Source organism: Aspergillus luchuensis, chromosome 2 (genome assembly GCF_016861625.1).
Source record: "Aspergillus luchuensis IFO 4308 DNA, chromosome 2, nearly complete sequence".
Taxonomy (NCBI): domain Eukaryota; kingdom Fungi; phylum Ascomycota; class Eurotiomycetes; order Eurotiales; family Aspergillaceae; genus Aspergillus; species Aspergillus luchuensis.
Window position 1 is genome coordinate 4,698,781 of NC_054850.1, and position 12,275 is coordinate 4,711,055.

At 48.1% G+C, this 12,275-nt stretch overlaps 7 protein-coding genes and 1 non-coding gene across 8 annotated transcripts; 7 read left to right on the forward strand and 1 right to left on the reverse strand.

Moving 5' to 3' along the window:
* Window positions 1–149: 149 nt before the first annotated feature.
* AKAW2_21528S (uncharacterized protein) lies at window positions 150–444 on the forward strand (the record flags this gene model as incomplete). The annotated part of the gene is made up of 2 exons (XM_041686362.1): window positions 150–339; window positions 401–444. 2 exons carry the CDS (start codon window positions 150–152, stop codon window positions 442–444), a joined length of 234 nt encoding a protein of 77 aa, XP_041540354.1.
* Window positions 445–908: 464 nt separating this feature from the next.
* Window positions 909–1,208, forward strand: AKAW2_21530S (uncharacterized protein; the record flags this gene model as incomplete). Its single annotated transcript, XM_041686363.1, has 2 exons — window positions 909–1,074; window positions 1,132–1,208. 2 exons carry the CDS (start codon window positions 909–911, stop codon window positions 1,206–1,208), a joined length of 243 nt encoding a protein of 80 aa, XP_041540355.1.
* Window positions 1,209–1,383: 175 nt separating this feature from the next.
* AKAW2_21529A (uncharacterized protein) lies at window positions 1,384–2,458 on the reverse strand (the record flags this gene model as incomplete). Its single annotated transcript, XM_041686364.1, has 4 exons — window positions 1,384–1,625; window positions 1,672–2,018; window positions 2,067–2,302; window positions 2,354–2,458. 4 exons carry the CDS (start codon window positions 2,456–2,458, stop codon window positions 1,384–1,386), a joined length of 930 nt encoding a protein of 309 aa, XP_041540356.1.
* A 952-nt stretch (window positions 2,459–3,410) lies between these two features.
* AKAW2_t20034S lies at window positions 3,411–3,500 on the forward strand. The gene has a single exon. It is a non-coding gene; the product is annotated as a tRNA-Asp (tRNA).
* Window positions 3,501–3,850: 350 nt separating this feature from the next.
* Window positions 3,851–5,599, forward strand: SER1 (O-phospho-L-serine:2-oxoglutarate transaminase; the record flags this gene model as incomplete). The annotated part of the gene is made up of 10 exons (XM_041686365.1): window positions 3,851–3,957; window positions 4,016–4,134; window positions 4,189–4,363; window positions 4,418–4,586; window positions 4,637–4,759; window positions 4,813–4,838; window positions 4,887–5,072; window positions 5,122–5,314; window positions 5,370–5,460; window positions 5,514–5,599. The coding sequence occupies 10 exons, from the start codon at window positions 3,851–3,853 to the stop codon at window positions 5,597–5,599; spliced, it is 1,275 nt and encodes a 424-aa protein (XP_041540357.1).
* Window positions 5,600–6,128: 529 nt separating this feature from the next.
* Window positions 6,129–9,059, forward strand: AKAW2_21532S (uncharacterized protein; the record flags this gene model as incomplete). The annotated part of the gene is made up of 3 exons (XM_041686366.1): window positions 6,129–6,594; window positions 6,655–7,564; window positions 7,622–9,059. The coding sequence occupies 3 exons, from the start codon at window positions 6,129–6,131 to the stop codon at window positions 9,057–9,059; spliced, it is 2,814 nt and encodes a 937-aa protein (XP_041540358.1).
* An 822-nt stretch (window positions 9,060–9,881) lies between these two features.
* Window positions 9,882–11,413, forward strand: AKAW2_21533S (bZIP transcription factor; the record flags this gene model as incomplete). The annotated part of the gene is made up of 3 exons (XM_041686367.1): window positions 9,882–10,244; window positions 10,303–11,266; window positions 11,322–11,413. 3 exons carry the CDS (start codon window positions 9,882–9,884, stop codon window positions 11,411–11,413), a joined length of 1,419 nt encoding a protein of 472 aa, XP_041540359.1.
* A 41-nt stretch (window positions 11,414–11,454) lies between these two features.
* AKAW2_21534S (uncharacterized protein) lies at window positions 11,455–11,784 on the forward strand (the record flags this gene model as incomplete). The annotated part of the gene is made up of 1 exon (XM_041686369.1): window positions 11,455–11,784. One exon carries the CDS (start codon window positions 11,455–11,457, stop codon window positions 11,782–11,784), a length of 330 nt encoding a protein of 109 aa, XP_041540360.1.
* Between the last annotated feature and the right edge of the window lie 491 nt (window positions 11,785–12,275).

Sequence of the window (12,275 nt, forward strand, 5' to 3'; positions counted from 1 at the left end):
TTTTATGGAGGGAAGGAAGGTGTAGCTACTTGGTACATGCGCTACACGGTATTCTGTCGAGAAATTACACTCCACTATTGAGGCTTTGCCTACTATCTACCTATTTATCGATCGATCGATAGTCTCCATAAGGAGGCACATCCATCGCCATGTCCACCACTTCTGAGAAGAATACTATGGGCATCGCGGTTGAAGAAGTCAGAAAGCCTGAACCTGAGCTTGGGGGTCAAAATCACAGTTCTCCCAGTCTGGAGGATCTCATCGAGGAGGTCCCTCCTGTGGAGGACTCGCCGAGTCTGATTGAGACGATTGGGTATTTGCTTTCTATTCAAGATGGTTGTATGATATCTCTTGGTTGTGGTGATGGGGGGAAACAAAAGATGGCTAATTGGTGTCACAGATGGACCGCCGGATTCAACATGGGATGTGGAGGATTTTGATTAATATGACCTCTGATGATTGATGTTTGATGTTTTATGGGTTATGTTAAAAGCCCAGGATGATATTTTGGGTGGCTCCAGATTAGCTATTACCCCGGGTTGGATTTTGGTGCTGGATAATGTTTCTTCTTCTTCTCCATATAATGGACGAATAAAATGTACGCTACAGAAAGACCTACCCTCTTGCCGAATATGTCAAGAGATAGTTCATGAAGATCTTGATAAATTATCCCCTTTGAGTTTGTCTACTGTACAATGTCCAGTTCTATTGGGATGAACAGGCTTTAGCTTTCACTGATGTCAGATCGGACTGCCATAGTTGGTGGCAACCAGTCATAGATGTCACAGGTATAAATCTTGACGGTCTGCAGACTTGGTTGTAGTCAGCCACTGTTGTTGTTCTATCCTGTTCAACGACTTCCTTACCTCGGCATTAGGCACTACCATAGTACTAGAACATATTGCACAATGTCCGAACACGAGACTCAGGTTCCTACGCCGGCATTCAGCCAGCCACCCCACGAGCAAAAGGAATCCCTGATTGATATGCTACACCTCAATAATGTGACATCACATATCGTTCATGCAGTTGGACATATCACTGATGCGGAAAGTGATCCGGATGCAATTGATCGTATGCTGTGCCTCCCGTACATGTGGTATCTGGTGGATAATCTAACAGTTTCTGCAGATGATGATCATGTATTAGTATTCGATAACCCCTTTAAGGGAGCTATGGACGGAGATGATGATGAGACCTCTGATTAGGTTTCTGTATTGATACTGTTGTGTACATTCTAAGAGGGATTGTTTCGATGTAAGATGGATGGGAAGCAATCACTGGGCAGATGATGTTTATATACCACATTTTGCAATCACGAGGTTTTCGTAGAGAAACTACTAGATATTTAACTCACTCAATATTGTTCAACGTTAACCAGTCTTATGCTTCATCCTTCCATGTGTTAATAAGAAATTCCCTCATCTTCACGGGCTTGATATCGGGAAACAGTGCATTCATACGCTCCTTCGGTAGGTCGAAAGCACCGGCAATAGTGAGTCGGCTCACCAGAACGGTCATTTCCCGGGCCTCCTCCTCGGAAACCCCGGTCAGGAAGGGGGGCACGGTGACCTGGCCTGCTTTGATGTTTTCAGCACTGTCATAAACAACATCAAATTTTTTGCCTGGTTATATTAGTCAAATGTCTTCGTGGGTGTCTGAATCACATACCTCGAGCCTCCTCAGCAAGCTTGAGGAGCTCATTGAAAGTAATATCGTCTCCTGCAAAAATGCTGAATTCAGGCCACTCCTCGAGATCCAGTAACTTCATGATGTATGCTGCTAAGTCGTATGAATATGTCACGCTCATTCTGTCGTTGCCGTCACCAGGAATACCGGCCCAGCAGTTGGCTACATCGATCCCGAGAACGTGTTGATGGATGTTGGTTCGCACTCGAGGCATTCCCCAGTAGTCCATGAGGACACCAGGGCACACCCGAGTATACTGCAGCTTAGTTTTCTTTAACAGGTCAGCTACATCAAGCCAGTACTTAATGCTGGGATCGTGAGGTAGGAGACTGTTTCGTTAGCAAAGTTGCCATTAGTGCCAGGCAGGATCAACATACTCCTCGGTTTGGATAAATGAATATTCGCTGGGGACAAATCTCTTGGTTACACTGGATTTCTCGGCAGCCTGGACAAGGTTCATCTGCGATTGGGCGGCTTCCTCGGTGTAGATTCCGATGGCGGAGATGACTGTGTGCACCGCATGCTTCTCCAGCGTTTCGACGATAGAGTCAATATCATTATAGTTGATTTGAATTTGCTGCGTCTGTCCGAGAACGGGATCCTTTTTGGGACTCTACGTTCCATGAGTTAGTGCGCGCGAGGCATCATCTTATAGAGGCCATACATTTTGGGTCAAGACAACGACTCGATATTTGGGTTTTTGCAGCAATGCCTCGACAATAGTCTTTCCTATGCCGCCGGTACCGCCGGCCACAGCAATCGTGCTCATAGTAGTACACTTATTTGTATATTCCGAGGTGTTTTGGTGGGAAAGACGTGTGTTGGGCGCCGAATGCGTTGGCTAGATTGGGGTGTGGTAGAATCGGACCCTGCTGGTTGCTGACCCCACATGATAAGTTGGTGGGTCCTGCTTTTCCACATCCATGGATGATGCTGTTGACGCTTGACACTGATACCGATTAACATGCAGGTAGTACAGCCGGCAGTGCTCGATTCGCCGGAATAGTGGTATATTCCGTTGTTTCTACTTGCAGGTTCTCAAGAAAGCCCATAGTATTCTGTGCGACCTAAAGATAGTGTTGGGACTGACGATAGGTTCGTCAGTGTTGAAGTGGCGAATGGGGGTGTCACGATGTCTTATGCTGCTGGCGCCTTGCAGGCGACACCATCTTTCTTTCTGTGTGACATGTGCAATTGGACTTCGGGTGCTATCACAGAATTAAACAAGTAGTAGTATCTGACGATACGATGGCATGAACTTCAATCCTCGCGCGAAGCATCCGTGGCACGATTGCGAGATATATATATCCGGCGAGTTAACAATTGACTAACCAAAATGGAAACAAAGAAGAATAGGCCACACCAGCGCACAGCACCAAACAACCTGTTAGCTATTGAATCGCATCCAAAAACAAGCGTGGCCCAATATTTGCTAAAAGAGGGATGAAGCAGGAGAGGAATGTGTTGGATTCAGGAACTCCGTAAGCGGATTTGATGGAACGCACAGAGTCATAATGTAATGTAGTTGTATGTATCTTGGCATTAACAATTCCGAAAGTTGGAATCCATCCCAGCCTCTTAAATTAGGGTTCTACACAGTTTTCGTGTTGAGCTGCAATGGCTCTTTAATTGTTCCGGCGAAAAGCATCCTCAAGGGGACCCTCATTCAACTTACCTTCTATAGGATTATATAGCCAAAATGTGAAAGTTTTCTTCAACAATCCTCGATGGTCTAACGGTCATGATTTCCGCTTGTCAATCCCAGTCGGGAACAAGCGCGGGAGACCTGGGTTCGACTCCCAGTCGGGGAGAAATCCTTTTTTTGTTTTCCGCTCATACGCCAGCATGTTTTTGGGCTACGGGATTGAGTCACACCTGCGCATATCCAACCCTGTCATACACCCCTTACTAGTTGCACTATCATGCGTTCATCGGCAAGCCTCACGAGGATGGCTTGAGTTGCCCACCGCATTCTTTAGCCGGCGAGGGGCAATTCTGTGGCACACCGGGGAAACGAAGGCCCGGGGCCAGACACGCCCGGGGAAGCCGCTTTGCTTAGCCCCGGACTTAATGAGTCAAGCACCGATCGCGTCATTTAAATTCTTCTGCTGTTCTTATCGCTTGCAGCAAGACAATACAACAGCAATTGCAATCAAGCATCATGAAGAGAGAAGACATTACCTACCTGGGTGCTGGCCCTGCCAGTCTCCCCACCGATGTTCTTGCCACAGCTGCCCAGGCGCTGCAGAACTACCAAGACACTGGACTGTGAGGGGCACTGATCTGTGCGATCTTATCTGCGACCGTATCTGACCTGCTCTTCTAGTGGTGTCGCAGAACACAGCCATCGCAGCGAAATCGCGACAAATATCCTGAATGGCGCCAAGGCTGACCTTGCCAACTTCCTGGATATCCCCGACACCTACGAGATCCTCTTCCTGCAAGGTATATCGCTGACTCCATCTCTTTTCGCAATCTCGACTCGCTGATGAATTGAAGGTGGTGGATCCGGCCAATTCGATGCGACCGTTTACAACCTCGTCTCGATCTGGGCTGAGAAGCAGAGACAGCAGATCATCAAGGAGAAGGCCGGTATCAGTGAGGATGAAGTCATTAGCGAGCTGCGCAAGAAGGTCGAGTCGGAATTGAAGCTGGACTACCTGGTCACTGGATCGTATGGTCACCCAAGCCCATAGCAATCGATCAACATATACTAAATGGCCCACAGATGGTCGCTGAAGGCCAGCCAGGAAGCCATTCGCCTTCTTGGCTCTGAGTATGTCAACATCGTCAGCGACTCCAGGACCGTCAACGACGGCAAGTTCGGAAAGATCGCAGACGAGTCGACCTGGAAGCTGAGCCGCAAGGCTGCCCTGGTCTACAAGTGCGAGAACGAGGTGTGTATAGGTTCTCAGTCACGAGACCTTCGCTAACGCGTCTTACATAGACTGTTGATGGCGTTGAATTCCCCAGCTTCCCCAAGGTTCTCGAGCCCAAGGGCACGGACGAGGATCCTATCGTCGTTGGAGACTTCTCTTCTACCATCCTGTCTAGGCGTATCCCCGTCCAGGTATGTACCAGAGCCCCGCTATACAAATTGGTTCGATGCTAACCTTTTACCAGAACTACTCGATCATCTTCTTTGGAGCGTAAGGCTTGTCAATTCCCATGATAGAATTCCCACTGACCCCTTACAGTCAGAAGAACTTGGGTGTTGCTGGAATCACGGGAGTGATCATCAAGAAGGACCTTTTGCCTCCTGTTTCTTCCCCTTGCTCTCCTGCCATCCTGCGCAAGCTCGGCTTGCCGATCGCACCCACCATCCTTGACTACTCTGTTGCCGCTAAGAACAACAGCTTGTACAACACTCTCCCCATCTTCGAGTAAGTGATCCACCAAGCTTACCAGGTTGGTTCCGCTGACAGAATTTAGTGTCTACATTGCAGGCCAGGTTCTGAAGAAGCTGCTTGCCTCATTCCCCGACAAGGTGGACGGACAACAGGCTGTGGCCGACAGAAAGGCCAAGCTCATTTATGAGACGCTTGACGCCTACCCCGAGGTTTACAAGGTTGTCCCCGCCAAGGAGGTGCGTTCAAGAATGAACGCCTGCTTCCGTGTGATCAAGGTATGTCCCTCAACTCTCATTACGGATGTCTCGACGCGAGGGCTAACCTAGTTAGGGCGGCAACGTCGACGATGCCGAAAAGGCCTTCCTGAAGGGTGCTGTCGAGCGTGGCATCACTGGCCTGAAGGGTCACAGAAGCGTCGGAGGTAAGTGACATCAAAAAGCTGTCGTCGATGACTGTGACTGATTCAATGTAAAGGTATCCGTGCGTCTAACTACAATGCCATTCCCGAGTCGGGCATTGAGAAGCTTGCCGCGTACTTGAAAGAGTATGCTACGGCATAATTGCAAGACAATCATTCAAAAGTAGAGGTTTTTTTTTCTGAAAGAAAAGCACTGTTATCATTCAACCCTTCATGTGGTGCAGGTTATAGACGGGGTAACGCAAGAGCTTGGACATAACATTTACCAGCGATAGGTTCAACCCATTCAGGATGGCTGGCCCAACAATACACCTTTTTAACGTAGTCGTTTCAATAGAGAACGTGCGACCATGGACACAGTGTGAGGAGGAGTAAAATAGCACAAATAGCATATCAATGTAGAGCCATGGATTATGTATTGTAGGATGCATGGCGCCAGCTACCACTTGAAAATATGTCGAGGCTGACCACTCAGCTAGGAGTTCATGCTTCTGTGGCGTTCCATGCAGTATCCCTGCCAGTTGTAGCATTCACCCGCCCGACAACCCCGCCTACCGTTGGTATCTGTGCCTTAAACATGATTTCGACCATATCTTAATCCATTACCTCATTCAGATTCTAAGCACGTCTGAATCGTTAGATTCTACGCCGGCCTTGTCGTCCACAACAGGATGTCGCGCGTTAAAAAGCTCCACCTGCCTCGCCCGACAGCTGGCATCAAGACTGACGTTTGGAATCTCCCAAACGAGATAGAATCACAGATAACAACGCTAGCAGCTGTCCTCCAGGTCCAGCAGCAACAGCGTACTCCCCTTGCAAGAGAAGAGGAAGAGGACGAAGAAGAAACTGACGACGAAGAAACCTCCAATGAGCAACTACACAACCATGAACTTGGATCGTCGGCCGTCGTCGCTCCATTAGCTTCAGAGAATATGAAGAACTTGAAAAGATGCTTTTTGGATCAGCTGGCCGAGTTATTGTGCTATAAGAAAGATGCGCATTATGTGACCTGCACGTATCTACGGGAAGGACTAGATGAGATTACTATACTCGCGTCACGAAACGCTGCTTGGGAAGACAAGGACATTAAGCTCTTAGAAAGCTTGGCGGGCACGTTGGAACAACTTGCTGCGAGAGGTAAGCTTGAGCAGTGTATGCTCCTTATTTTAATTTTGGTTGGGTTAACCTTGGCCTTAGATCCTTTCGATCTGGATTTCAAACCGGACCTGGAAAGACAGCTCAGCGAATATTATACCCCACGCTTGAACTACCATGTCAAACAACTCGTCAATATCTTAGAATCAGTAAAGGGAGAGACAGGCCTGGTCGACTTTTTAAGGAAATTTCTTTCCCGACGCATCTCTTCACAAGTCCTTGTCGGTGGGGTTAAGAGGATTTGGGCCAATATTGACTTTCGTTCCAGGATCGAGGCATTGCCGAAAGCAAATAAGATAGTGCAAGAGCTGGGTTTTATTCGTCGCCCTATAGTCGCTGCAGAAACCTTTGATAAAGCAGCGCGCGAGATCTCGAACTTTCAGCGGGTCAAAATAGAGCTCCTGCCTGGGTATAAAGCTGAAAGTGTTACGCCGTCGCTATCACTGTGCCCACAGTTGCCGTCCGAAAGAGACCGAGCGAGATTGAATGAGTGCCTTAGGAAAAAAAAATGGGTCCATGCAGAAATGACAATGGTGCTACATCTCATGAGTACTGACAGCGTATCCCGAACACCACAGTATCTTGGCATTAGCAAGAAGACCTGTTTCATGTGCGGTCATTTCCTACAAAGTTTATCACAATTCCAAGCGCGTAACAATCATGGAAAGGTGTACTCGCAATGGAGACTGCCGAAATCGCTTATCATGCCGCCAAAGTACTGTGAGACACTGGACAATGCTGCTCGAAACCTCCGGGATGTGATGCAACGTGAATGTGCTCTAGAACGGGACTACCATATCGCTGCAGTCAAAGAATCGACTATTTCATCTCCAGTTGCACCACAACACATGCGTACCTGGTCGCCGTTTTCTCGCCATGTACCGGACCCTAAACTCCAAGCGAGAGAGTCGGAGTGGCTATCACATCACAGCCCGAGAGAGATAACTGTCAGGTAAGAGCTCTATGTATGTCTTTGTCACAAGCAGAACTTCATTGATACCTGCTATAGATCGAGTAAGCCCGATCGCAGCAGCCGGGATATTTCGCCTACTTCTGACATAGAAAGTGGATCGCCTCCAGCAGTTCCTTGTGTCCTTTCTACGCCGGAAAGCACATCGATAGCTTGTGCTAGATGTACTGCAACCGAAAATCTGAGTCCCTGTTTCAGATGCGGCTCAACGTTTTACTGCAGTAAAATGTGCCAAAAGTCTCATTGGCCAAAACACAAGTTCAACTGCAGTTTTGGACGACCAATAGATGAGGTGGATCGTTTCATCATTGCATGCCAGACACACGAATTTCCCAAAGATTGTGACGTTGCTAGGGCCTTCGGAATTCTTTACTTTACATCGGCGGCTGATCAACGGAGACTTTTCGAGTTGTACTGCCGACTCGTAAAAGATTGGGGTGTGGGAGAAGAAGAGCTTCGAGACGCATGGCAGCAAGACAAATTGAAAGAATTTATTCTGTTCCGAAGCTCCCAGATACCATCTACTTGGATTCAAAATGAGAGCCATTGGATAAGTCAGCAGGATGGCTTTGCTGCCAACAAAGAGACTGACTTTAATCTCGTGTTTGAGTCTCAAAAGCATGTGCTCAAGCCCGAAGATCAGCAACTTCCATATCAGCTGTGGAAGCCACGGGAAAAGCTCGAAGCCTATGTGTTCCTTTGCCAGATTCGAAATGGATACATCCCCGACGCCGACGAGGACAACTGGATTTCCCTTGGATTCTGCACAGCTCGGAATGGCGGCGAAACCAAACAAGTGGAGAAGCTATACAGGGAGCTCCTCGATAGATGTGTATTCGAAGAGTTCTGGAGGGCCATGGCAGAGTCGAAGATGGTCGACCTGTTCAGAAAGTACGGCTTTGGCGATGCCATCGTAGAATTGCGGAATTTCGAGACCCTTTTGAGCGCCGTCGGAACGAGGCACCAGAGTGTATGGGAATTGAAACGGTTCACTCGCTTGTCCTCTCCACAGCCTCACCGTAGTGTTACCGTGGATTATGGATTCTACAACTGTCGAACACCACTGGAGCTAAGTGACCTCCGACAAGCATATACGAACTTCTTCGCTCAGGGTGGAGATGAAATGGCCCTTCATGAGGCCTGTATCCAGGGTCAATTAGCGCCATTTCTCGAGTCGGAATTAGAAGGGCTACCCATTTCGCCTGAGCTGGTGTCGAATCCATATCCATTACAGGGATGTGAATGCGCGGGTATGGTATTTGGAACTGTATGCCTTGTCCCGCAGTCAATTTACGGAGAAGCAAAGAAGTGGCAGACGCAAAGAGGGGAAAAGATGACTATAATGATTCATTCTGATGAGCTTGATGAGGCGAGCGGGCAATTATATCTGGAAAGATCGAAATACTTGGGACTATCGATGGAGACTCAGACGACTATGATAAACGGACAACTTGTGGAAAGCATGTCTGGGATGTGAATGTTGGCGATCAAAAGCCCCCTAAATGTTACTCTATAACTCTATAATAGATAGGGCAGAGTCTTTCCAATGTGCTATCAAATCAGACTAGAGAGATAGCTTGTGGATCAATAAACATCTACTTGAAGTCTGGGCGGTGGGGCCGGAATGATCATCAAAATCATGAATCTACTGTTCAAGCTGGAATTTGTTGCTTATTGTATTTAGATGTTAGTATGTATTACAGTAGAACCAACACTGATATAGGTAGGACTGGTCTAAGTGGAGATCGAAATTACAGCAATTTCCTATTCTAGAGAGATCACCTCGATATATTTAGGGAGCTCTTTCTTCTGCATGAGGATTCGTTATAGATAAAAGTACGATTTAGACCACCAACTTAACACTCTAATTGACTCACATTAAGGTTTAGAAGGAATCTTGGTTCCCACTGGTTCTGGTGTTGTAGGGCGGATGAGGATGACCAAAATTTTTGATTAGTGAACATCCCGAGCCGAGGTATCTCTCCCGCCTCCCCTTTTGCTCTCAACCAGCACACACCGAAGCACATCATCCACTTAGTGTCAAAAATATACTTGCATAAAGGTAAAGTTTCTAAGCTGTTCAACTTTACTTTAATGCTATTCGCCCCAACAAAGAATCGATCGACCCGGTCTGGACGGGTTGGATGCTGTGACGTGTGGCGACTGGACACGGCAGGGCAGGATATGTCAGCAGCTCTTCTGCTTTTTGCTTTTCTCTCCACCACCTCCATCAGCTCTTCCGTACAAACAAACCATCACGGTAAATGATGTTATCGTCTGTCTATCGTCAAAAGCAAATATGAGCGACTCAGACACAGCTTTACTCCCCTGGGAGAGCGTCAACGATGCGTTCTTTGGATCTCACTGTGACTCGACCGCCCCGCAGATAACATCGCTGCTCTCGGCCTGCTCGTATCCCGTGCCCCAACAGATCAGGCAACAACAAAGGAGACAGCAAGATGTCCAACTCCCCCTTCTTGGTGGAATTATACCAGAGAATCAATTGCTTCTCTATAATAACGACACCCAGCCGACTCAGCCGCCAGTAAAATCTCTGAAACGCACTCGCAATGAGGTAGAGAAGTCTGGCTCGGCGGCGCTTACTAAACGGGGTCGACCGCGAAAAGTAGCCCAGGACACCGCAGATGAAGATCCAGAAGAGGTACGCGAGACTCAGCTGGTTTGTGCACTACTATCAAGAAATTGATCAACTCGAGCAGAGACGTCGGAGACAGATTCGACTTGCGCAACGCGCATATCGCTCACGAAAAGAAGCCAACCTATCGTCTTTGAAAGGTCGCATCTCCGAACTCGAAGGAATCGTAGAAAAGATGAGCACATCTGTTTTATCGCTGAGTGACGAGTTGGTTCGGTCGGGAGTATTGGCATCCCATGCGGGTCTGACGGAACATCTGCGCGATACCGTACAGACATGTCTCACCCTAGCCAGAGAGGCTAGCAATGATAGCCCTCAGGAAGTTACGACTATTTCGCCACCTCAAACCGATGACGGCCTGCCCGACTTCCTGCCGCATGAACAGCATAGCCAATCGGCACAGATTGTCGAACTGGACGAGAGTGTTTCCTCCATCTTGGAGCCTAATCTACATCTGGAGCTTAGAGAATCACTGATTACGTTGAGCAAGAAAATACCTCGCTTCTTCGAGTCATCGGAGACCGCTGAAATGGATTTGACTGTGTTCACTGATAGACTCCACATGTCATGCGTCTATCAAGGGTGTTTTGCCCTTTGTGACGAATCCATCGGTATAGACAGGATACAGAAGCATTTCTGCCTGCTACTTCAGATTATGGAGAGGAAGCGTATTGCGTCATACTTCCAAGCCGCGCTAAATGAGAAAGAGAGTCGAAAATATTTTGCGGAGTGGGACGAGGTACCCTTCTTCAGTCTGGGTGGCGCAGGAACCCATTACTCTCGGTCTTCTCTGAAGAGCAAAGCAGCTGATCGTCCATTCCGGCCGGGAGTACGGTGGGTTTCCGTGCGATCAGTATCGCACTTTCCACAACATATACAGACCAAGCTTCAAGGGGACTGGTTTGATATGGGCGACCTGGAAGGATACTTGAGGGAACATGATGTACATCTTCTCACATATCCTCCCATGGATCCCACGCGCCATCGTCTCAAGGGAACAGCGATTAATGCGGCACGTTTCATACAGGGTATGGCTCCATTTCGCTCCTTGCTTTTCGATTCTCAATACTCACTGATTGGCAGCACTATCCGCAAATGCAATATGTCTTGGGTGGACGCCGGGGTTCAGCCGCCGTGATGTGGAGAGCGCTCTCCAGTCTTGTGTATGGAGATGAGGTAATGGCTGCTTTACGGGAATGTGGCTTACATTACTGCCATGATTTCAAAGAACATAGCTAGTCTGATTGACACATCACGGAGGATGCTTCTGGCTCACCGGACATCTCTCTCGCGGGATCTAGCGATCGCCTCGCAAGACAGACCATTGAAGCAGAAGGAAGAACGGCGGAGAGAAATATTCATCTCTGTATCACAGATCAGCGAGCATGCTGCTGACCCTTGCAGAAAGGATGGTTGCTTAGCTGCTATAGCTCACTGTCGTGCTCTCGGGAATTTTATTAGGGCCGTTATGGCCACCCCGCTCTTTATTACCCAAGTGATGAGAATGGGTGATACAGTTGTTCCTTGCCTAGATCCCCGCGCATGATCAGGAAGTGATTCAGAAATCGACAATCCGCCTGTTATCCATTACTGCTAGGGCCAACCCCATTTGAAATTCAGTGCTCATGTCTTCGTGAAATCGACTGTTCCTGAGCTACCCGTCTGCGAATAACACTTGACGGAATGCCAATCTTGAGGACACCGTACCCCTTCAGCCACACCGACGGTGAGTTCGCAACAATGAGTCTGTGTCTGCTCGCAGAATTAGTGAAAGATGAATCTGCAAGCGACCTTCTCCGACCGCGACCACTTAGCAAGGTGCACTACATGTTACTATCCAAGTTTTGTACCAACGGGTGTTGCTCTGGATCATTTTACTTTTCTGCCGACCTAAGGCGCTACGATCAGAGTCTCAAAGGCTTGTATTGCGATGAGTTTCCGAGACCTATTTCGAACCAGGCAGCCATATTAATAAATATTACACGGAGGACGAAATTCCGAGACCAGGTTCCTCTGACCATGTACTACAAGCCCGTC